This window comes from Oncorhynchus masou, chromosome 5 (genome assembly GCF_036934945.1).
Source record: "Oncorhynchus masou masou isolate Uvic2021 chromosome 5, UVic_Omas_1.1, whole genome shotgun sequence".
Classification (NCBI taxonomy): Eukaryota; Metazoa; Chordata; class Actinopteri; order Salmoniformes; family Salmonidae; genus Oncorhynchus; species Oncorhynchus masou.
The window spans coordinates 45,121,065-45,147,437 of NC_088216.1; the positions used below are offsets into that span (position 1 = coordinate 45,121,065).

At 44.6% G+C, this 26,373-nt stretch overlaps 1 protein-coding gene across 1 annotated transcript; it reads right to left on the reverse strand.

Annotated features, from left to right (window-relative positions):
- Positions 1-25,285, reverse strand: LOC135529113 (retinol dehydrogenase 11-like). Its single transcript, XM_064958008.1, has 6 exons — positions 24,992-25,285; positions 14,674-14,913; positions 13,881-13,970; positions 4,705-4,893; positions 4,200-4,309; positions 1-108 (listed from the first exon to the last, which is right to left on the reverse strand). Exons 1-6 carry the CDS (start codon positions 25,152-25,154, stop codon positions 1-3), a joined length of 900 nt encoding a protein of 299 aa, XP_064814080.1. The 5' UTR covers positions 25,155-25,285.
- Between the last annotated feature and the right edge of the window lie 1,088 nt (positions 25,286-26,373).

The following is a 26,373-nucleotide window of genomic DNA, read 5'->3' on the forward strand; positions in this document are numbered from 1 at the left end:
TCAATCATACGACCGGTGCGGAGGAAGAGAAGTGGCCCTGGAACAACTGAACACCGTGCGCAGATCGTGATACTCCTCCGGCACCCCTGTCAAATCACCAGGCTCCTCCTGTGAAGAAGAGACAGAGGAAACAGGAGGGATAGCAGACATTAAACAGGTCACATGACAAGAGACGTTCCAGGATAGGATAGAATTACTAGACCAATTAATAGAAGGGTTATGGCGAACTAGCCAGGGATGGCCCAAAACAACAGGTGTAAAAGGTGAACGAAAAATTAAAAAAGAAATGGTTTCGCTATGATTACCAGAGACAGTGAGGGTTAAAGGTAGCGTTTCACGCTGAATCTTGGGGAGAGAACTACCATCTAAAGCGAACAAGGCCGTGGGATCCCTTAACTGTCTGAGAGGAATGTCATGTTCCCGAGCCCAGGTCTCGTCCATAAAACAGCCCTCCGCCCCAGAGTCTATCAAGGCACTTATGGAAGCTGATGAACCGGTCCAGCGGAGATGGACCGGAAAGGTAGTGCAGGATCTTGAAGGAGAGACCTGAGTAGTAGCGCTCACCAGTAGCCCTCCTCTTACTGATGAGCTCTGGCTTTTACTGGGCATGAAGTGACAAAATGACCAGCGGAGCCGCAGTAGAGACAGAGGCGGTTGGTGATTCTCCGTTCCTTCTCCTTAGCCGAGATGCGGATACCCCCCAGCTGCATAGGCTCAGAACCCGAGCCGGCGGAGGAAGGTGGCAGTGATGCGGCAGGTGCCAGTGATGCGGAGAGGGGGGCAACGGAGAACGCGAGCTCCTTTCCACGAGCTCGGCGACGAAGATCAAACCGTCGCTCTATGCGAATAGTGAGTGCTATCAAGGAGTCCATGCTGGAAGGAACCTCCCTCATCCTTAACCTCGGCGAGGAGACCCTCCAGAAAACGAGCGAGCAAAGCCGGCTCGTTCCAGTCACTAGAGGCAGCAAGAGTGCGAAACTCAATAGAATAATCCGTTATGGAACGATTCCCTTGACATAGGGAAGACAGGACCCTGGAAGCTTCCTCCCCAAAAACAGAACGGTCAAAAACCCGTATTATCTCCTCCTTAAAGTCCTGATACTGGTTAATACACTCAGGCCTCGCCTCCCAGATTGTCGTGCCCCACTCACGCGCCCGTCCGGTAAGGAGAGAAATGACGTAGGCGATGCGAGCTGTGCTCCTGGAGTAAGTGTTGGGCTGGAGCGAAAACACCACATCACACTGAGTGAGGAATGAGCAGCATTCAGTGGGCTCCCCAGAGTAACACGGCGGGTTATTGATTCTGGGCTCCGGAGACTCGGAAACCCTGGAAGTGGTCGGTGGATCGAGGTGGAGATGGTGAATCTGTCTTGTGAGGTCGGAGACTTGGGCGGCCAGGGTCTCAACGGCATGTCGAGCAGCAGACAATTCCTCCTCGTGTCTGCCTAGCATCGCTCCCTGGATCTCGACGGCTGAGTGAAAAGGATCCGGAGTCGCTGGGTCCATTTCAGGTCAGATTCTTCTGTTGTGCACTTGAGTGAAGACCCAAAAGCGGTTTAACAAAAACAGAGTTCTTTAATGAGAACACAGGTAAGACATAGATCCTCTTCAGACGTTGATAATGGCAAAATAGACAACCCGCAGAGAGGGCGACAAATGAAACATAAAGTCCCTCTGATAAATAACAAGAGAGTCCCCTTCTTAGCAGCAGAGGAGAATAGCTGGGTTAGCGGCGACAGGCTGCAGGTCGCTCTGGGTAGGCGCGGGTCATAGAGGAACAGTGGTACCTGATCTCACGTAGCATCAGATGAACTGGACACAGTGCAAACGAAAGACAGTTAGTAGTGTACAGGATGCACCTGCCAGGCAGATTTCGACAGGATAGGACAAGGATAGCTTGCTTCTGGCATGAGAAACTCAAACGAGAATCTGACACCGAAAGTAGCAGGAACAGAGAGAGAAATAGAGACCTAATCAGAGGGAAAAAAGGGAACAGGTGGGGAAAGGGTGAACGAGGTAGTTAGAGGAGATGAGGAACAGCTGGAGAAGGAGAGAAAGAGAAGGTAACCTAATAAGACCAGCAGAGAGAGACAGAGTGAAGAGAAAGAACAGGAACAGACATAATAAGACATGACAGAAGATGGTTAAAATTGATGGGAAGATGGATGGAGCCAAATACAAGACCATTCTGGAAGAAAACCTGATGGAGTCTGCAAAAGACCTGAGACTTGGACGGAGATTTGTCTTCCAACAAGACAATGATCCAAAACATAAAGCAAAATCTACAATGGAATGGTTCAAAAATAAACATATCCAGGTGTTAGAATGGCCAAGTCAAAGTCCAGACCTGAATCCAATCGAGAATCTGTGGAAAGAACTGAAAACTGCTGTTCACAAATGCTCTCCATCCAACCTCACTGAGCTCGAGCTGTTTTGCAAGGAGGAATGGGAAAAAATTTCAGTCTCTCGATGTGCAAAACTGATAGAGACATACCCCAAGCGACTTACAGCTGTAATCGCAGCAAAAGGTGGTGCTACAAAGTATTAACTTAAGGGGGCTGAATAATTTTGCACGCCCAATTCTTCAGTTTTTGATTTGTTAAAAAAGTTTGAAATATCCAATAAATGTCGTTCCACTTCATGATTGTGTCCCACTTGTTGTTGATTCTTCACAAAAAATACAGTTTTATATCTTTATGTTTGAAGCCTGAAATGTGGCAAAAGGTCGCAAAGTTCAAGGGGGCCGAATACTTTCGCAAGGCACTGTACATTAGTTTATACTGGATTAAGCGTACATTTTCATTAACTGTCATTTTGTTAATTATGCTCCAACATTCCCTCTATCCTGTGCCAACGTCAATTATTTTTAAGTCTAGGTTCCAATAGTTTAAAAGAGATTGTCAGCTGAATATGCTCTTTGCAAGGTTTTGTGAGTCTTACCTATCACATGAACAGCCTTTTCTGACTCAAATAAGATTCCCTCAAGGTTGCTCTGATGTCCAAATTATTTCAAATTGGGATTTTGTGATATGTAACTTAAGTTGCATGCATTTTAAAATATGTACATAGATTTTAATGATATAATGGAAATACATTTACTTCCTGTTACCAAGTCATTTACAGTTTCTATGCTGTTATCAGTGAATTCTGAAAAGCTATCCAAGGATTGTGTTTTTATGGAGTGATATTGTTTCTTTCTTCCATATTGTTATAGTGTTCTTAACTATGAAGTTGTGAATGTTTTTAGCTTTATCCTTTGAAAATAGACACGTAAAAAGATTCTGGGGATGAGCATGTGCATCTTCAATATGTACCCATTGTTCCTCTTTAGCGCACTTAACTACAGTATCTGTCATAAGTAAAAGCCTTGGGTAGTGAGTTGATACAATTCCAAGTCTGGAAATTTAAAACCACCAGACTTAGGAAGATGTCAAACTTTCCTTTTAATTCTATGAATTTTATTTGCCCATATAAAGTCTGATATGATAGAGTATACTTTTTTAAAGAATGTCTTCGGTGGGGTAATTTGTATTACCGAAAATAAATACAAACACTTTGGGAGCCATGCCATTCTGAAGAGGGTTATTCTACCTGTAAGATTCATGGGAAGATTTAGCTGGAAATGATCTTTAAAAAGCGCACTGTCGGTTGTCTGGTGCAGTAAGTCTCTTTAGTTCCCTTGTGAATGAAGTGAGACCTAACACATCCTGTTCCAATATATGTTACAACCAGGACCATAACAATAACAAATCTTTAAATCTCACACATTGTCTTCCCAACTACAGACCGTCTCAGAAACACACTTTTTCCGGAATTTAGTCAAAGGAGCGATGTCGACAAGCACATTGCACATGAATGTGATATCCACAAAAAGCAGGGAGATTGCCTTTAAAGGTGTGTTGTCATTTGTGCACCGCTGAAATGCATCTTTGAATGAATCCCAGCCTTTCGCTCTTTCAGTTCAGACAAAAATTAAATATTGATTGCAACTTCATTTCACAGTACACTATTTACTTGTTATTTGGAAACTACTGCATAAAATGATAATTATTACATAATAACATATACGTGCCAGAAATGGTTTCTTACTTAATAATACCAGCTGAAACAGGATGGTAAAATAAAGTGGTAAAATAAAGTGTTAAACAATGTACTGTATGAATGATTTTCACCAGGGTGTTATGATTCAAAATGTTCACCTTGAAGAAGAAGATTCCGATCATGTTGAAGAGGAACCGAACCATGAAGTTATAGTGTCTCATCATTTCTGTCATCACCAACCCGGGGTGGACGGAGTTAGCTGTCACCCCTGTGAGAGACACACACACGTGCACACACGCACGTTCACACAGAAGAGAATATAAACCACACAAAAGCCCAGAAATCCATGTCCCTCCTTTACCAGGAATCTGATTTCATGGGAAGTCTGACACACATGGGGAAACTCCATCTCCAGCAGCTCCAAAGAAGACATTTGGTGCATTTCATTACATCACCACATTCCCCCTTTCAAGACCATTCAGAAAGGATGCTAATTGAAAAATGTTACTCATCTACTAATACGGTTGTTTTAGCAGCTGTAAAATAAGTATGGCTACTATGTGCTCTAAACAAGAATTTGATAATCGAATAGCCAAACCAGATGCCATCAACACTCCTACTCTGAGATGCTTTACTAATACTGTCCCAGGCCTTCATACCCACCTGTTCCCTCTAGCCTTCGAGCCAGCTCGTTAGTGCAGATGATGTTGTGCAGCTTGGTGTGGTTGTACACACTGTCCATAGTGTAGCCCAGGTTCTTGCCCTTGAAGTGCGAGAAGTCGACCATACCCTTCCAGTGGTTCATGGATGACACGTTGACGATGCGTGCCGGTGCTGATTGCTTCAGCAGGTCTGGATGGAGGGGAGAGGGGGAGGAAAAGGAGAGGAAGAGGAGGGAGAAAGGGGAACAGGGGGGGGGGGGATGGAGGGAGGAGAGATGAGAGAAGAGTAGTAAAGTGTGGAATGTAACATGAGATAACTGGGACAATGTTACACACAGTAACCTATTGTAAGGTTGAGTAGATACAAAACAGGTAAAGTAACAAAATGCACAACACTCACAAAATACAGCACTTAGAATACACTCTTGGAAAAAAGGTGCTATCTACTGTAGAACCGGAAATGGTTATTTGGCTGTCCCCATAGTAGAACCCTTTGAATAAACATTTTTGGTTCCAGGTAAAACCCTTTTGGTTCCAAGTAGAAGCATTTTGGGTTCCATGAAGAACCCTTTCCACAGAGGGTTCTACAGTGCAGTGAAATATTATGTTTCCTCTTTCTGATTTTCTCAATTTTTGCATATTTTTGATACTGATACAGATCTTCAAGCAAAACCTAATAAGATAAAGTGAACCTAAGTTTTAACAATTTTTATTGATTTAATGAACAAAGTTCTGCCACACCCAATTCCCCTGTGTGAAAAAGTAATTGCCCCTTTACGCTCAATAACTGGTTGTGCCACCTTTAGCTGCAATGACTCCAACCAAATGCTTCCTGTAGTTGATAATCAGTCTCTCAGATCGCTGTGGAGGACTTTAGCATGCAGAACTGCTTTAACTCAACAACGTTTGTGGGTTATCAACCACATCAACAATTAAGTCTGGACTTAGACTATGCCAACTTCATATTTGTTGTTTTTTAACCATGTTCATTTTTTAAATTTCTCCTTTATTTAGCCAGGTAAGCAAGTTGAGAACAAGTTCTCATTTGCAACTGCGACCTGGCCAAGATAAAGCATAGCAATTCGACACATACAGCAACACAGAGTTACACATTGAAAAAACAAAACATTTTGTTGCGAAATAGGAAGCCGATTCTAGATTTAATATTGGATTGGAGATGCTTAATGTGAGTCTGGAAGGAGAGTTTACAGTTTAACCAGACACCTAGGTATTTGTTGTTGTCCACTGTCATGTCTTTACTATCATTAAATTGAAGACTTAGTTTTTTATCAAAGATTCTCTGTAATTAGTATTACGCGATACAACTGATTAATCATGGAACTGTAATTAAGTAGGAAGTCGGGGCACCAAGGAAAATATTCAGATTACAAAGTTATAATTTCCCAATATAACCTTTCAGATATTTTCATATCTGATCCATAGTCTTCTGATTAATTAATTATTTACTTTACCTCACCTTAGTCTCATTCCAAACATCGTAAATTGCTGGTTATCTGCACAAACCCAGTCTTCACTATGAGTTATCCATACATCAATTGTTTTAAATCATTTATTTATTACTAACTAAGTAATTCACAGAAATGCATAAACAGACAGTAGATAGTTACAATGAATGATAGGAGAATGTGCCCTAGTGGGCTAAACCGGCATGGCGGCTTGTTAGACAAAGGGGAAGTGGGGGTCGACTAAGATGAGACACTACAAAGTTGACAATTATAACAATTGAAATGCTAATCCTTTGCACATGAACGCTCACTCATTCGGGAACAATTGCAATCAATATACATATTTACACTCAGTGTGTCGTCGGGATCTTTGTTGAAAAGTTAGTTTCGGATCTCTCTCTATCTCTTATATATATATATACACTGCTCAAAAAAAATAAAAGGGAACACTTAAACAACACAATATAACTCCAAGTCAATCACACTTCTGTGAAATCAAACTGTCCACTTAGGAAGCAACACTGATTGACAATACATTTCACATGCTGTTGTGCAAATGGAATAGACAACAGGTGGAAATTATAGGCAATTAGCAAGACACCCCCAATAAAGGAGTGGTTCTGCAGGTGATGACAACAGACCACTTCTCAGTTCCTATGCTTCCTGGCTGATGTTTTGGTCACTTTTGAATGCTGGCGGTGCTTTCACTCTAGTGGTAGCATGAGACGGAGTCTACAACCCACACAAGTGGCTCAGGTAGTGCAGCTCATCCAGGATGACACATCAATGCGAGCTGTGGCAAGAAGGTTTGCTGTGTCTGTCAGCGTAGTGTTCAGAGCATGGAGGCACTACCAGGAGACAGGCCAGTACATCAGGAGACGTGGAGGAGGCCGTAGGAGGGCAACAACCCAGCAGCAGGACCGCCACCTCTGCGTTTGTGCAAGGAGGGGCAGGAGGAGCACTGCCAGAGCCCTGCAAAATTACCTCCAGCAGGCCACAAATGTGCATGTGGCTGCTCAAACGGTCAGAAACAGACTCCATGAGGGTGGTATGAGGGCCCGACGTCCACAGGTGGGGGTTGTGCTTACAGCCCAACAGGACGTTTGGCATTTGCCAGAGAACACCAAGATTGGCAAATTTGCCACAGGCGCCCTGTGCTCTTCACAGATGAAAGCAGGTTCACACTGAGCACATGTGACAGATGTGACAGAGTCTGGAGACGCCGTGGAGAATGTTCTGCTGCCTGAATCATCCTCCAGCATGACCGGTTTGGCGGTGGGTCAGTCATGGTGTGGGTTGGCATTTTTTGGGGGGGCCGCACAGCCCTCCATGTGCTCGCCAGAAGTAGCCTGACTGCCATTAGGTACCGAGATGAGATCCTCAGATCCCTTGTGAGACCATATGCTGGTGCGGTTGGCCCTGGGTTCCTCCTAATGCAAGACAATGCTAGACCTCATGTGGCTGGAGTGTGTCAGCAGTTCCTGCAAGAGGAAGGCATTGATGCTATGGACTGGCCCGCCCGTTCCCCAGACCTGAATCCAATTTAGCACATCTGGGACATCATGTCTCGCTCCATCCACCCACGTTGCACCACAGACTGTCCAGGAGTTGGCGGATGCTTTAGTCCAGGTCTGGGTGGAGATCCCTCAGGAGACCATCCGCCACCTCATCAGGAGCATGCCCAGGCGTTGTAGGGAGGTCATACAGGCACGTCGAGGCCACACACACTACTGAGCCTCATTTTGACTTGTTTTAAGGACATTACATCAAAGTTGGATCAGCCTGTAGTGTGGTTTTCCACGTTAATTTTGAGTGTGACTCCAAATCCAGACCTCCATGGGTTGATAAATTTGATTTCCATTAATAATTTTTGTGTGATTTTGCACATTCAACTATCTAAAGAAAAAAGTATTTAATAAGAATATTTCATTCATTCAGATCTAGGATATGTTAATTTAGTGTTCCCTTTATTCTTTTGAGCAGTGTATATATATATATATATATATATATATATATAAAATACAGTTTTATATCTTTATGTTTGAAGCCTGAAATGTGGCAAAAGGTCGCTGAACTTTGCGACCTTTTGCCACATTTCAGGCTTCAAACATAAAGATATAAAACTGTATTTTTCTGTGAAGAATCAACAACAAGTGGGACACAATCATGAAGTGGAACGACATTTATTGGATATTTCAAACTTTTTTAACAAATCAAAAACTGAAAAATTGGGCGTGCAAAATTATTCAGCCCCCTTAAGTTAATACTTTGTAGCGCCACCTTTTGCTGCGATTACAGCTGTAAGTCGCTTGGGGTATGTCTCTATCAGTTTTGCACATCGAGAGACTGACATTTTTTCCCATTCCTCCTTGCAAAACAGCTCGAGCTCAGTGAGGTTGGATGGAGAGCATTTGTGAACAGCAGTTTTCAGTTCTTTCCATAGATTCTCGATTGGATTCAGGTCTGGACTTTGACTTGGCCATTCTAACACCTGGATATGTTTATTTTTGAACCATTCCATTGTAGATTTTGCTTTATGTTTTGGATCATTGTCTTGTTGGAAGACAAATCTCCGTCCCAGTCTCAGGTCTTTTGCAGACTCCATCAGGTTTTCTTCCAGAATGGTCCTGTATTTGGCTCCATCCATCTTCCCATCAATTTTAACCATCTTCCCTGTCCCTGCTGACGAAGAGCAGGCCCAAACCATGATGCTGCCACCACCATGTTTGACAGTGGAGATGGTGTGTTCAGGGTGATGAGCTGTGTTGCTTTTACGCCAAACATAACGTTTTGCATTGTTGCCAAAAAGTTCAATTTTGGTTTCATCTGACCAGAGCACCTTCTCCCACATGTTTGGTGTGTCTCCCAGGTGGCTTGTGGCAAACTTTAAATGACACTTTTTATGGATATTTTTAAGAAATTGCATGCCACTCTTCCATAAAGGCCAGATTTGTGCAATATACGACTGATTGTTGTCCTATGGACAGAGTCTCCCACCTCAGCTGTAGATCTCTGCAGTTCATCCAGAGTGATCATGGGCCTCTTGGCTGCATCTCTGATCAGTCTTCTCCTTGTATGAGCTGAAAGTTTAGAGGGACGGCCAGGTCTTGGTAGATTTGCAGTGGTCTGATACTCCTTCCATGTCAATATTATCGCTTGCACAGTGCTCCTTGGGATGTTTAAAGCTTGGGAAATCTTTTTTTATCCAAATCCGGCTTTAAACTTCTTCACAACAGTATCTCGGACCTGCCTGGTGTGTTCCTTGTTCTTCATGATGCTCTCTGCGCTTTTAACGGACCTCTGAGACTATCACAGTGCAGCTGACTTGATTACACACAGGTGGATTGTATTTATCATCATTAGTCATTTAGGTCAACATTGGATCATTCAGAGATCCTCACTGAACTTCTGGAGAGAGTTTGCTGCACTGAAAGTAAAGGGGCTGAATAATTTTGCACACCCAATTTTTCAGTTTTTGATTTGTTAAAAAAGTTTGAAATATCCAATAAATGTCGTTCCACTTCATGATTGTGTCCCACTTGTTGTTGATTCTTCAAAAAAAAATACAGTTTTATATCTTTATGTTTGAAGCCTGAAATGTGGCAAAAGGTCGCACAGTTCAAGGGGGCCGAATACTTTCGCAAGGCACTGTAGGTCTGTAGCAGTTTGGGTCTAGAGTGTCACCCCCTTTAAAGAGGGGGATGACCGCTGCAGCTTTCCAATCTTTGGGAATCTCAGACGATACGAGAGGTTGGACAGGCTAGTTATAGGGGTTGCAACCATTTCGGCAGATCATTTTAGAAAGAGAGGGTCCAGATAGTCGAGCCCGGCTGATTTGTCGGGGTCCAGATTTTGCAGCTCTTTCAGAACTTCAGCAATCTGGATTTGGGTGAAGGAGTAATGGTGGGGGCTTTGGCGGGTTGCTGTGGAGGGTGCCTGGCAGTTGACCGGGGTAGGGGTAGCGAGGTGGAAAGCATGGCCAGCCGTTGAGAAATGCTTATTGAAATGCTCAATTATAGTGGGTTTATCGGTGGTGACAGTGTTCCCTAGCCTCAGAGCAGTGGGCAGCTGGGAGGAGGTGCTCTTATTCTCCATGGACTTTACCATGTCCCAGAACAATGTTCATGTAGACTTGATTGTGTGTTTGGATCAGTCTTACTGCATGACCCAGCTGCGCTTCAGCTTCAGCTCACAGACAGATGACCTGACATTCTCCTGTATAATTATTTGATACAGAGAGAATTCATGGTTCCTTCTATTCTAGGGTCCTGAGGCAACAAAGCATCCTGAGAGGCATAGTGGTCTAAGACACTGCATTGCAGTGGAAGAGGTGTCACTACAGTCCCTGGTTCAAATCCAGGCTTTATCACATCCGATTGTGATTGGGAGTCACATAGGGCGGCGCACAATTGTCCCAGCGTCGCCAGGGTAGGCCATCATTGTAAATAAGAATTTGTTCTTAACTGACTTGCCTAGTTAAATAAAGGTTCAATAAAATATATATATATGAAAATCCCCAAACCGTCACACTACCAGCACCATGCTTGACAGTAAGCAAAGATCAGACCTAATCCCAATTGAGATGTGGCAGGACTAGAAATAAAGCAATTCTGCATGCAAGAGTGGGAGAAAATTACTCCACAGTGATGTGAGAGACTGATTAACTCCAAGAACCATTTTGGTTGGAGTCATTGCAGGGAAAGGTGGCACAAGCAGTTATTGAGTATAAGGGGGCAATTACTTTTTCACACAGGGGCATTGAGTGTTGCATAACTTTGTTTATGAAATAAGTATGTAATTGTGTTATTTGTTCACTCAGGTTCCCTTTATCTAATGTTAGATTTTGGTTGAAGATCTGATAACATTCAGTATCAAAAATATTCAAAAATTGTTGGGGAATAATCAGAATTAGTTGGTAACATAGGTAAGATTTTTTGTATAAACTGTGGCCGGGGTTGCAGTTATCTGTTCTCTGTCAGGACTAAGTTACTTGGGCCGGAGAAAGGGGAGAGGTCAATCGTGTATCTCTTGGCTCCACAATGTCTGTGTGCCAGTCAATGTGTCTCTGTGATCTTGTCAAGATACAGTGCCTTGCGAAAGTATTCGGCCCCCTTGAACTCTGCGACCTTTTGCCACATTTCAGGCTTCAAACATAAAGATATAAAACTATTTTTTTTTGAAGAATCAACAACAAGTGGGACACAATAATGAAGTGGAACGACATTTATTGGATATTTCAAACTTTTTTAACATATCAAAAACTGACAAATTGGGCGTGCAAAATTATTCAGCCCCTTTACTTTCGGTGCAGCAAACTCTCTCCAGAAGTTCAGTGAGGATCTCTGAATGATCCAATGTTGACCTAAATGACTAATGTTGATAAATACAATCCACCTGTGTGTAATCAAGTCTCCGTATAAATTCACCTGCACTGTGATAGTCTCAGAGGTCCGTTAAAAGCGCAGAGAACATCATGAAGAACAAGGAACACACCAGGCAGGTCCGAGATACTGTTGTGAAGAAGTTTAAAGCCGGATTTGGATACAAAAAGATTTCCCAAGCTTTAAACATCCCAAGGAGCACTTTGCAAGCGATAATATTGAAATGGAAGGAGTATCAGACCACTGCAAATCTACCAAGACCTGGCCGTCCATCTAAACTTTCAGCTCATACAAGGAGAAGACTGATCAGAGATGCAGCCAAGAGGCCCATGATCACTCTGGATGAACTGCAGAGATGAGGTGGGAGACTCTGTCCATAGGACAACAATCAGTCGTATATTGCACAAATCTGGCCTTTATGGAAGAGTGGCAAGAAGAAAGCCATTTCTTAAAGATATCCATAAAAAGTGTTGTTTAAAGTTTGCCACAAGCCACCTGGGAGACACACCAAACATGTGGAAGAAGGTGCTCTGGTCAGATGAAACCAAAATTGAACTTTTTGGCAACAATGCAAAATGTTATGTTTGGCGTAAAAGCAACACAGCTCATCACCCTGAACACACCATACCCACTGTCAAACATGGTGGTGGCAGCATCATGGTTTGGGCCTGCTTTTCTTCGGCAGGGACAGGGAAGATGGTTAAAATTGATGGGAAGATGGATGGAGCCAAATACAGGACCATTCTGGAAGAAAACCCGATGGAGTCTGCAAAAGACCTGAGACTGGGACGGAGATTTGTCTTCCAACAAGACAATGATCCAAAACATAAAGCAAAATCTACAATGAAATGGTTCAAAAATAAACATATCCAGGTGTTAGAATGGCCAAGTCAAAGTCCAGACCTGAATCCAATCGAGAATCTGTGGAAAGAACTGAAAACTGCTGTTCACAAATGCTCTCCATCCAACCTCACTGAGCTCGAGCTGTTTTGCAAGGAGGAATGGGAAAAAATGTCAGTCTCTCGATGTGCAAAACTGATAGAGACATACCCCAAGCGACTTACAGCTGTAATCGCAGCAAAAGGTGGCGCTACAAAGTATTAACTTAAGGGGGCTGAATAATTTTGCACGCCCAATTTTTCTGTTTTTGATTTGTTAAAAAAGTTTGAAATATCCAATAAATGTCGTTCCACTTCATGATTGTGTCCCACTTGTTGTTAATTCTTCACAAAAAAATACAGTTTTATATCTTTATGTTTGAAGCCTGAAATGTGGCAAAAGGTCGCAAAGTTCACGGGGCCGAATACTTTCGCAAGGCACTGTAGGTTGGATGTGAAATATGCCTGTTGATATGAGGATTTGTTTAGGGTTCTGAGTTTGAGAAAAGAACATTGTTTAGGATACAAAGCTGAATGATGAATTGTGGCCAATGCTGTCTGGCTATGTGTGTCTTTGCTATAAAGGATCTCAGTTGCAATGTGTAAGGGACTCTCAGAGAATTCATTTATAGACACTGAATTGATCTGAGAGTCACAGGGTTGTGATGGAGCTCATATAATTAAAGATGGACTTTGTGATAACTCTGACCTGTGTGTGGTTTGCTCTCATGATTTGGTAAATACAGGAAATTTCCATGACAAAATTGATAAAACACAGAAAGGGGGCAAATACTTTTTCATGGCACTGTCACGCCCTGATCTGTTTCACCTGTCCTTGTACTTGTCTCCACCCCCCTCCAGATGTCACTCATCTTCCCCACTTATCCCCTGGGTATTTAGACCTGTGTTTTCTGTCTGTCTGTGCCAGTTCATCTTGTTTGTTCAAGTCAACCAGCGGTTTGTCTCAGCACCTGCTTTTCCTCTGTCTCGCTTTTTCCTCATCCTTCTGGTTTTGACCCTTGCCTGTCCTGACTCTGAGCCTGCCTGCCGTCCGGTGCCTTTGCCCCTACTCTAGAATTCCAACCTCTGCCTGACCTGACCCTGGGCCAGCCTGCCACCCTGTACCTTGGCCCCACTACTTTGGATTATCGACCCCTGCCTGCCTCGACCCGTCGTTTTCCTGCTTCTGTTGTTGCAATAAACATTGTTACTTCAGCAGTCTGCACTTGGGTCTTACCTGAAACTTGATAGGCACTGTACATGGAACCCAAAAGGAATCTCCGATGGGGACAGCGGAAGAACCCTTTGAGAAACACTTTTGTCTAAGAGTGTATAGGTACATATTTTGTATAATAAGCCTATAGCCGTGGCCTGTGTAACACTGCAGTAGTTGCACACAGAGCTCCAGCATTACAGCAGGGTGAGGTATTAGTGGGATATGTTGTATCTTACCCAGAAGCAAGTTGGTGAGGAGGAAAGGGCCCACATGGTTGGTAGCGAAGGACACCTCTAGCCCATCTGAGGTGATATCTCTAGGCAAGCCTGTGTGCAGACACAATATAACCAAACCAAGGCACACCCATATATATTTGAAAATATGTATTTTAAATACAGAAATCATTACTAAAATATGTGATAAGAAATGCTGTGAATGCATTTTACTTTGGGCACAAAAGGATGTGCATGTCGCAAACAGACATAGATAATGAATGGGAATTTGTAAGCCAAATTGTAATTGGGTGGAATGGCATGTTACCATCGTTATTATCAATCAAGCAAAGCTGTTCGTCTCATGGACATTCTTATTGGGTACTGACTCGAAATTACAACCGTGCTTTGGTAATCTTACCCAAGACCTAAAGACTTGCATTAACTCTCCTCATGCCCAGTCTTCAGTCTTATGGCGTGTAGACAGACACACTTGATTCAAACCTAGTTGATCACACTAGTGTGACGGCTGTTGATGTCCACCCATGGTTACCTGCATCTTAGCCTGGAATCCAGAGTGAATATCGCTCCTTTTCATGACGGTTCTGCTTCAGGTGAATATTGAAAATGTAGTGATATTCAGTGTGGATTTCAGGCTATAACTGACTCTGGAACCAATGTCCACCTGAAGCCCTGTCATTGTCGACCAGGATGTGGAGCGAGCTCCTTCACTGGAACAGTAATACATTGTGAACGATATTAAGTATGGATTCCAACCTAAGTGTGTATTCCAGGCTAATCTGGATCCGATGCCCACCTGAAGCCCCGGCGTTGTTGACCAGTATGTGGAGCTCCTTCTCCTCTCGCAGGACGCCCTCTGCGAACGCCCTCACCGACACCAGGGACGAGGTGTCCACCAGACGCAGGTGCACGTCCGCATTCCCACTCCGCTTACGGATCTCATGCAGGGCGACGCTACCGCGAGCCTCGCTCCGGCACGCCATGATAACACGAGCCCCGCGCAGGGCAAAGTCAAGGGCAATGAACTTCCCTATCCCTGAGAGTGTGATAGGTGAGGTGGTGGGGGTGGGGTGTAAGAGGAAAGGAGTTAGGGAGAAAATTAGATAGAGAATGAAGAAGTAGAATGAGAGAGGGAAAGAGTGGGAGTGGTAGAAAAAGAGAACGAGAAACAGAAAGACGGGGGAAAGTGAATGAGAAAACGGGATAGGGGAGTAGAGGGAGGGAGGTTAACAGGGTTAACGTAAACTCACCCCATTCTGTACAAATATGCGCAACCGTGACATTCAAACGAGGCTGCAAAGAAAACTAATGGGACTGTGTTGACTTCAAAATCTGGGGTGTGAACTACGTTTCTATTCAAGTGTCGATCGACATGGTAATGGCTCTATAGTATTGGAGAAAAGTTGAAAAAAACTGACCCTTTGTTACATCGTGACGTTCATGCCGTAATGTACCGCACGCATAAAGCAACTATTTCTGTCTTACAATCTCTCTCCACCAGGTGTAGCACTTCTCTTATCGTTTAAAAACAAGAAATGGACCATGACGGGGGTAAGGGGGATACCAAGTAATTCTTTGTGTCATCGTTGCAAACGATCATGACTCTGAAAGCCGCTGTTTACTTCTGAAGATCACTTTAGCACTGCCCTAAAAACCTGATTCCAAATTTGACACAAATCTTCAAATAGGTATGTAGTGACACACTATATAATCTTTTTATAGTGTTTTATTTACATTTTGAAGGTGATAAGTTGGGACAGATCGAGTGAAAAAAAGCCGTTTTACCACAGAACATCTCTCCTTCTCACTCCCATGCATTAGTTTCGCTTTCCCACCCGCCATTTTTTAAAAGACACAACGGAGCTCACTGCCTTCTTGAATCATGCAGAAACGGGCAGCGTGGCATGAAAGGGGAGAAATTGTGCTTTACAATGGTATTGACATTACAGTTGATCTGGAAGTATGACATTTTCTTGGCGCTAAAATAAGGTCAATTGTACGGACCAAGGCGATGAACAAAGGTGAGTGAGTTGACGTTAGTGATAAAGACACTCAGCAGGACAAAACAAAGTTCAAGAGCATTTGCTCAGACTGCAATCAAACAGGGAACTGCTTGTGTGTATGCCACAGGAGGCTGTTGAGGGTAGAACAGCTTATAATAATGTCCGAAAACTGGAAACCATGTGTTTGATTATTTGATACCATTCCACTGATTCCGCTTCAGTCGTTAACACGAGCCCGTTTCTCCAATTAGGTGCCACCAACCTCCTGTGGTGTGCACGTCTGCTTGTCTGACTGACATTTCTGTCTGTGTGCAAAAGCTGTAAAAGACAGGAGTTTTGTAACAGGTGTGACTGATTGACTTGTTAACTCTCCAAGCAATCTCATCAGTTAATTGTATGTTTGCTGAATTGTATTTAAGCAAAGATTGTCTATTATATTGACAAAATAGTCAATTTAATGGGAATACAAGTCCTCAAAGATAGAAGGGAGGCGAGATCAGGTGGGGCCATTCTAGCCAATGACAGGGCATATACGTGTGTGAATAGGCCAGAGATAGATAGAGGTCTCATCTTTGTATCTGTGTCATTATAGTGTCTGTGACTGCATGGGCAGCGCCATTTTAACATAGTGAATTTTCCTCTTCTTTATTGTCTGATTGCTCCCAACTCGTAGGCTCTCCACCCAGTTGACTACTTTTAAAATGGTGGAAGCCCTCAATGGCAATATCCATGTTAAAATGGGCTATATCCATGATGAGTCATACATCTATCGTTATGGCAACAGGCACAACTCCGTTATTGTCCGATATATAAGTTGCCGTAATTCCAAGTGCGTCCACTTATATCAGTGCATTCTTAACAACCTTACCATTACGAAATGTCTGTTTGATCAAATAAGCCTCACATAACAAATGAGCAATTACATTTTTTTGTTGACCAAATTCAACACTCACTGGCAGGGGCGCGGCCAGGGATTTTGGGCTCCATGAAAAGTTACTTTGATTGTTTGTCATTTAAAATTGCATGGTTTGTAAATATTCCTGGCCCAGTGAGAAAGGCCACTGCTGAAAAGGTGAACTTGTAAACCATGCCCTATTATTTATTAAATGCTGAAACTAGTCCTTCTGTTTGGTCTTCACTTCACTATGCATGCTCATCCTAGTTACAAATAACCTGTCACGTTTCCACCTCGTGACAGTTTCCTTCACATGAAACGTGGCACTTCTGAGTTCTGAGCTAACTGACATGCACAGCTATTGTTCCAAGTGTTTGTCTATAGCTCGGCTTCCATCCAATTGATGACAGATTTTAATGCAAATATTCTAAAATCTGCATTTATCTGTAATATGCGCATTTTACCACCAGAGATGTTTCCATCAAATTGACTTGTTGTGGACAAAAGGCTGTGCGTGATGACAAAGTGCACATTAAAAAATAACTTTTGTGGTTAAATTCCCATTTATCTAATAAAAAATACAAGTTAAATAGCTTTCATTTGATTTTCAACTCTGATATGAATAATGTAAGTCAAATCAAATCAAATTTTATTTGTCACATACACATGGTTAGCAGATGTTAATGCGAGTGTAGCGAAATGCTTGTGCTTCTAGTTCCGACAATGCAGTAATAACCAACAAGTAATCTAACTAACAATTTCAAAACTACTGTCTTATACACACAAGTGTAAGGGGATAAAGAATATGTACATAAGGATATATGAATGAGTGATGGTACAGAGCAGCATAGGCAAGATACAGTAGATGGTATCGAGTACAGTATATACATATGAGATGAGTATGTAAACAAAGTGGCATAGTTAAAAGTGGCTAGTGATACATGTATTACATAAAGATGCAGTAGGTGATATAGAGTACAGTATATACGTATACATATGAGATTAATAATGTAGGGTATGTAAACATTATATTAGGTAGCATTGTTTAAAGTGGATAGTGATATATTTTACATCTTTTCCCATCAATTCCCATTATTAAAGTGGCTGGAGTTGAGTCAGTGTGTTGGCAGCAGCCACTCAATGTTAGTGGTGGCTGTTTAACAGTCTGATGGCCTTGAGATAGAAGCTGTTTTTCAGTCTCTCGGTCCCAGCTTTGATGCACCTGTACTGACCTCGCCTTCTGGATGATAGCAGGGTAAACAGGCAGTGGCTCGGGTGGTTGTTGTCCTTGATGATCTTTATGGCCTTCCTGTAACATCGGGTGGTGTAGGTGTCCTGGAGGGCAGGTAGTTGCATTGTGCAGACCTCACTACCCTCTGGAGAGCCTTACGGTTGTGGGCGGAGCAGTTGCCGTACCAGGCGGTGATACAGCCCGCCAGGATGCTCTCGATTGTGCATCTGTAGAAGTGTGTGAGTGCTTTTGGTGACAAGCCGAATTTCTTCAGCATCCTGAGGTTGAAGAGGCGCTGCTGCGCCTTCTTCACGATGCTGTCTGTGTGGGTGGACCAATTTAATTGTCTGTGATGTGTATGCCGAAGAACTTAAAACTTACTATCCTCTCTACTACTGTTCCATCGATGTGGATAGGGGGTGTTCCCTCTGCTGTTTCCTGAAGTCCACAATCATCTCCTTAGTTTTGTTGACGTTGAGTGTGAGGTTATTTTCCTGACACCACACTCCGAGGGCCCTCACCACCTCCCTGTAGGCCGTCTCGTCGTCCGCAAACTTGATGATTGAGTTGGAGGCGTGCGTGGCCACGCAGTCGTGGGTGACAGGGAGTACAGGAGAGGGCTCAGAACGCACCCTTGTGGGGCCCCAGTGTTGAGGATCAGCGGGGTGGAGATGTTGTTGCCTACCCTCACCACCTGGGGGCGGCCCGTCAGGAAGTCCAGTACCCAGTTGCACAGGGCGGGTTCGAGACCCAGGGTCTCAAGCTTGATGACGAGCTTGGAGGGTACTATGGTGTTAAATGCCGAGCTGTAGTCGATGAACAGCATTCTCACATAGGTATTCCTCTTGTCCAGATGGGTTAGGGCAGTGTGCAGTGTGGTTGAGATTGCATCGTCTGTGGACCTATGTTACGGATACAGTTATCCTGTGTGTGTGTGTATCCTGTGTGTGTGTTTCTTTTCTCTCCTTCTCCCCTCACAGGTGAAAATCATCACTCCCCAATCAGTCAACAATCAATCATCAATCAGAAGACACACCTCCTCCTATTTCCTAACCTATCACAGTTCCTTCCCCATGGTTTAAAAACCCCATCATTTGTTTGTTCTAGAGCTCAATCTCTCTGTAAATGCCATGTCTGTAGGTCTCTGTTTTTCACCCTCGCTTTGTGTCTTAACCTCTCTTTTGTTTAAGCACCTCATAGCACTTTGTCATCACCTGTGAGTATTGTTTTTGGTTATGGTGTTTGTGTTTGATTGCTGGTGGGAAAAGGGGGAAACCAAGACAAGTCGCCCATGGGCATACACTACCCGTAGGTGAACTTTGTTAAACACACTAGTTAGAACTGGGCGGACCACCCACTGTATTTTTGGTTAGTTAGTTAGCTGTTGTTAAAGTAGGCTAGTCTAGCTTAGGGGTGTTTTTGAATACTTATTGTTTCTTTCCTTGGGTCCAGCTCAGCCCCTTTTCCTGCTCCCCCCATTACTGTGTGTTTATAAATAAACCTAGAGTTTGACGGTAGATTTCTGTTGTCGTGATTATTTCGTTCACACTTTTACTTTGTCACAATAATAATTTGCATGAGTTATGTTACGGGTCTCATTACCATCCCCCCTAGACTGTCGGGCCAAAAGGGATTCGTAACAACCTATTTAGGCGGTAAGCAAATTGGAGTGGGTCTAGGGTGTCAGGTAGGGTGGAGGTGATATGGTCCTTGACTAGTCTCTCAAAGCACTTCATGATGACGGAAGTGAGTGCTACGGGGCGGAAGTCGTTTAGCTCAGTTACTTTAGCTTTCTTGGGAACAGGAACAATGGTGGCCCTCTTGAAGCATGTGGGAACAGCAGACTGGGATAGGGATTGATTGAATATGTCCGTAAACACACCAGCCAGCTGGTCTACGCATGCTCTGAGGGCGTGGCTGGGGATGCCGTCTGAGCCTGCAGCCTTGCGAGGGTTAACACGTTTAAATGTTTTACTCACCTCGGCTGCAGTGAAGGAGAGTCCGCATGTTTTCGTTGCAGGCCGTGTCAGTGGCACTGTATTGTCCTCAAAGCGGGCAAAAAAGTTATTTAGTCTGCCTGGGAGCAAGACATCCTGGTCCGTGACGAGGCTGGTTTTCTTTTTGTAATCCGTGATTGACTGTAGACCCTGCCACATACCTCTTGTGTCTGAGCAGTTGAATTGTGATTCTACTTTGTCTCTATACTGACGCTTAGCTTGTTTGATTGCCTTGCGGAGGGAATAGCTGCACTGTATGTATTCAGTCATGTTTCCGGTCACCTTGCCATGATTAAAAGCGGTGGTTTGCGCGTTCAGTTTCACACGAATGCTGCCATCAATCCACGGTTTCTGGTTTGGGAATGTTTTAATCGTTGCTATGTGAACGACATCTTCAACACACGTTCTAATAAACTCGCACACCGAATCAGCGTATTCGTCAATGTTGTTGTCTGACGCAATATGAAACATATCCCAGTCCACGTGATGGAAGCAGTCTTGGAGTGTGGAATCAGATTGGTCGGACCAGCGTTGGACAGACCTCAGCGTGGGTGTAATGGTTCTCGTCTGTCGAAGGAGAAGCGGACCAAAATGCAGAGTGGTGGCTATTCATGTTCTTTAATAAATTAACTAGACATGAAATAACGAACAAAACAAAGAACGAACGTGAAAACCTATACAGCCTATCTGGTGAACACAAACACAGAGACAGGAACAATCACCCACGAAATACTCAAAGAATATGGCTGCCTAAATATGGTTCCCAATCAGAGACAACGATAAACACCTGCCTCTGATTGAGAACCACTCCAGACAGCCATAGACTATGCTAGATACACCCCACTAAACCACACACCCAATACCTAACAAAACCCCAAGACAAAACACACCACAATAAACCCATGTCACACCCTGGGCTGACCAAATAAATAAAGACAAACACAATATATTTCGACCAGGGCGTGACAGAACCCCCCCCTAAGGTGCGGACTCCCGGACGCACATCAAAACAATAGGGGAGGGTCCGGGTGGGCGTCTGTCCATGGTGGCAGCTCCGGCGCAGGACGTGGACCCCACTCTATCAATGTCTTAGTCCCTCCTCCTCGCATCCTTGGATAGTCCACCCTCGCCGCCGACCATGGCCTAGTAGTCCTCACCCAGAACCCCACTGGACTGAGGGGCAGCTCGGGACTGAGGCAGCTCGGGACTGAGGGGTAGCTCGGGACTGAGGGGTAGCTCGGGACTGAGGGGAAGCTCGGCACTGAGGGGAAGCTCGGCACTGAGGGGAAGCTCAGCACTGAGAGGAAGCCCAGCACTGAGAGGAAGCTCAGGCAGGTAGTTGGATCTGGCAGATCCTGGCTGGCTGGCGGTTCTGGCAGATCCTGGCTGACTGGCGGATCTGGAAGAGTCTGGTTGACTGCCAGATCTGGAAGAGTCTGGCTGACTGGCGGATCTGGAAGAGTCTGGCTGACTGGCGGATCTGGAAGAGTCTGGCTGACTGGCGGATCTGGAAGAGTCTGGCTGACTGGCGGATCTGGAAGAGTCTGGCTGACTGGCGGATCCTGGCTGACTGGCAGATCTGGAAGAGTCTGGTTGACTGGCGGATCTGGTAGAGTCTGGCTGACTGGCGGATCTGGAAGAGTCTGGCTGACTGGCGGATCTGGAAGAGTCTGGCTGACTGGCGGATTTGGAAGAGTCTGGCTGACTGGCGGATCTGGAAGAGTCTGGCCGACTGGCGGATCCTGGCAGACTGACGGCTCTGGCTGCTCCATGCTGACTGGCAGCTCTGGCTGCTCCATGCTGACTGGCGGCTCTGGCTGCTCCATGCTGACTGGCGGCTCTGGCTGCTCCATGCTGACTGGCGGCTCTGGCTGCTCCATGCTGACTGGCGGCTCTGGCTGCTCCATGCTGACTGGCGGCTCTGGCTGCTCCATGCAGACTGGCAGCTCTGGTGGCTTCTTGCAGACTGGCAGCTCTGGCGGCTTCTTGCAGACTGGCAGCTCTGGCTGCTCAATGCAGACTGGCAGCTCCTTGCAGACTGGCAGCTCCTTGCAGACTGGCAGCTCCTTGCAGACTGACAGCTCTGGCTGCTCCATGCAGACTGGCAGCTCTGGCTGCTCCATGCAGACTGGCAGCTCTGGCTGCTCCATGCAGACTGGCAGCTCTGGCTGCTCCATGCAGGCTGGCATCTCTGGCTGCACTGAACAGGTGGGAGACTCCGGCAGCGCAGGAGAGGAGGAAGGCTCTGGCTGCGCTGAACAGGCGGGAGACTCCGGCAGCGCAGGAGAGGTGAAAGGCTCTGGCTGCGCTGAACAGGCGGGAGACTCCGGCAGCGCAGGAGAGGAGGAAGGCTCGGGCAGCGCTGGAGAGGCGGGGCGCACTGTAGGCCTGATGCGTGGAGCTGGCACTGGCGGTACTGGGCCAAGGACACGCACAGGAAGCCTGGTGCGGGGAGCTGCCACCGGAGGGCTGGTGCGTGGAGGTGGTACTGGGTAGACCGGACCGTGCAGGCGCACTGGAGCTCTTGAGCTCCGAGCCTGCCCAACCTTAACCGGTTGAATACTCCCGGTCGCTCTACTAGTGCGGTGAGGTGGAATAGCCCGCACTGGGCTATGCAGGCGAATCGGGGACACCGTGCGCAAGGCTGGTGCCATGTAAGCCGGCCCAAGGAGACGCACTGGGGACCAGATGCGTAGAGCCAGCTTCATGGCATTTGGCTCGACGCTCAATCTAGCCCGGCCGATACGCGGAGCTGGAATATACCGCACCGGGCTATGCACCCGCACTGGAGACACCGTGCGCACCACAGCATAACACGGTGCCTGCCCGGTCTCTCTAGCCCCCCGGTAAACACAGGAAGTTGGCGTAGGTCTCCTACCTAGCGTCGCCATACTCCCTGTGAGCCTCCCCCAATAAATTTTTGGGGCTGACTCTCAGGCTTCCATCCGCGTCGCCGTGCTGCCTCCTCATACCAGCGCCTCTCAGCTCTCGCCGCCTCCAGTTCTTCTTTGGGGCGGCGATATTCTCCAGGCTGAGCCCAGGGTCCTTCTCCGTCCAATTCGTCCTCCCATGTCCATTCCTATCTTTGTTGCTCCTGCTGTTGCTGTTGCCTGTTACCACGCCGCTTGGTCCTGTTGTGGTGGGTGATTCTGTAACGGTTCTCGTCTGTCGAAGGAGAAGCGGACCAAAATGCGGCGTGGTGGTTATTCATGTTCTTTAATAAATGAACTAGACATGAAATAACGAACAAAACAAAGAATGAACGTGAAAACCTATACAGCCTATCTGGTGAACACAAACACAGAGACAGGAACAATCACCCACGAAATACTCAAAGAATATGGCTGCCTAAATATGGTTCCCAATCAGAGACAACGATAAACACCAGCCTCTGATTGAGAACCACTCCAGACAGCCATAGACTATGCTAGCCATAGACTATGCTAGATACACCCCACTAAACCACACACCCAATACCTAACAAAACCCCAAGACAAAACACACTACAATAAACCCATGTCACACCCTGGGCTGACCAAATAAATAAAGACAAACACAATATATTTCGACCAGGGCGTGACAGTGGGAGCTTCTTGTTTTAGTTTTTGTCTGTAGGCAGGGATCAACAATATGGAGTCGTGGTCTGCTAGTTAAGCAGGTTCCTGGAATAAAATATACATAGAAGTAAACACTCACAAATACAATTTAAATAAGGGGCAATGTTCAAATGAGGATGTGTTCGCATCATCACAAAACACAAAAAGATCCCACCTTTTGAAATATTTTGTTTTGTCAACATTTTGAAAAGTTTACATTTAAATGTGATGTTTCCATCAGGCCTATTGTGACATTTGTTTAGCAGTGTACTTTACTTGCATAAAGGTTGGATGGAAACTTGGTTTATAACCAAAGTAAAGTACATGTTGGATAAAAAAATGCAATGACAGGCCTGACGGAAACAGCAAATGTGTCGGGAAACTTGGTAATCGTTCCAAATGTCGACAAAACAAAATATGCTAGACAAGGTGGGATCTTTTTGTGGCTATAGCTACATTTCCATCCAATTGGTGACAGATTTCCATGCTGAATATTCTAAAATCCGCATAAAAACAATATGCACATTTTCTCACTAGAGACTTGTTTCCATCAAATTGATTCGTTGCAGACGAAAGCCTGTGCGTGATGACGCAGTGAACATAAAAATACTAATTCCCATGAACCGAATAAAAAAGACAAGTTAAATCGGTTTCCATCGCATTTTCAACTCTACTGATGGTTTTCTCACAAAGTAATGTGCCATTATGGCAAGGAGCTTGATGCTTTTTTCCAATAAATATCAAGGGTCTTTTTCTGGTGACATGCTAATCGATGCTTGGCTGCCGTTTGACAAATAAAACATTATCTCGCACTTTTGTCCATATTAATCTCATAAATGTAGGCTGTATGTGCGCATATCTGCGCGGTGCTGGCTAAAGCGCGCGTGTCAATTCCAGTGGGCACATTAGCTAAAATGCAAAACTGTCAGTAGAGTTTAAAATGAATGGAAACCCTCTCTCACGGACAAAACATGTGGACATACAGGAGAACTCTCAATTTCTTCAAAAGCGAGATTCCAAAAGCATGCCATTAACTGAACTCCGAAATCTAGTTGAGACATTTTGAGTGCGGGCTGGAGGGTGAAAAGTGAGGGAAATGCGTCATGGCAAGAGGTATTTACCCACTGGACAAACACTGGTTAAATCATAGTTGTTTCCACATCCTTTAGATGAAATTGAACCAAAGTGAATATAGATGCTGAATTGACGTCTGTGCCCAGTGGGTTACCAATTATGATTTAAATAGTCTTTAGATGTTGTTGTATTACCATTTGGTTAAGAGTTTTTGTCTGGGTGGATAAATGTAATTATTGAATCAAATGGACTGGATAAGCCTGTCCACGCAAAACAAGTATATAGCCCATGCCAAGTGGCACCATACAAAACAGTTACCTGTGTTAGCTCCAGTAACTATGGCTGTCTTGCCCTTCAGTTGCACCAGACAGGCGCGCGGATCCCACGACCCTCTCTGCCTTGATCGCAAGACAAGTCCCAAAATCACCGTCGATACCGCCCACAACGGGTGAGAGAAAACATCAGTCCAAACCAAATACATTTTAAAATCCACCGAGCCCCAAATGCAGAATGAAAATGTATCTGGATACAACTTCGCAATTGTCAGTCAGGTTGAAGCAGATGTATTTTTATTGTCAGATTTACGACCCCACCTCCTTTCTGAGGGCTATTTGCCAGTATCCACATAGAAGGATTCAAGTCAACACCCTAAGTTTTCCCCAAAGTCGATGTTGCCACTGAGTGTACGCAACATTGGGAAAACCTGCTCTTTAAATCAAATCATATCAAATCAAATGTTATTGGTCACATACACATGGTTAGCAGATGTTACTGCCAGTGTAGTGGAATTCTTGTGCTTCTAGTTCCGACAGTGCAGCAATATCTAACAAGTAATCTAACAATTCCACAACAACTACATAATACACACAAATCTAGGTAAGGGATGGAATAAGAATATATACATATAAATATATGAATGAGCAATGACTGAGCGGCATAGGTAAGATGTAATATATGGTATAAAATACAGTATATACATATGGGATGAGTAATGCAAGATATGTAAACATTATTCAAGTGGCATTATTCAAGTGACGAGTGATCCATTTATTAAAGTGGCCAATGATTTCAAGTCTGTATGTAGGCAGCAGCCTCTCTGTATTAGTGATTGCTGTTTAACTTCTTTGGGATAGGGGGCGGTAATTTTGACATCTGGATGAAAATCGTGCCCAAAGTAAACTGCCTGCTATTCAGGCCCAGAAGCTAGGATATGCATATAATTGGTAGATCTGGATAGAAAACACTCTAAAGCTTCGAAAACTGTTAAAATAATGTCTGAGTATAACAGAACTGAAATGACAGGCAAAACCCCGAGGACAAACCACCCCCCCCAATTAAAAAAAAATCCTACCACTGATTTCAATGGCTGGCAATTTTCTAATAGGGTGAAATCGCACCCGATTGCAGTTCCTAGGGCTTCCACTAGATGTCAACAGTCTTTAGAAAGAGTTTCAGCTGGTTTTTGAAAAAATGAGCCAGAAATTGTAGTTTTTTTAGGTGGCTCCCATTTTGGCTGTAGTGTTTCCAAGCGCGTGAATGAGAGCGCGTTCTTTGATATTTTTCTCTGGTAAAGACAATAACGATTCTCCGTCTTCAATTTGATTGTTTATTTAGCGCTAGCGTCCCACTAATCCGCTAGAAGTTAACAGTCTGATGGCCTTGAGATAGAAGCTATTTTTCAGTCTCTCGGTCCTAGCTTT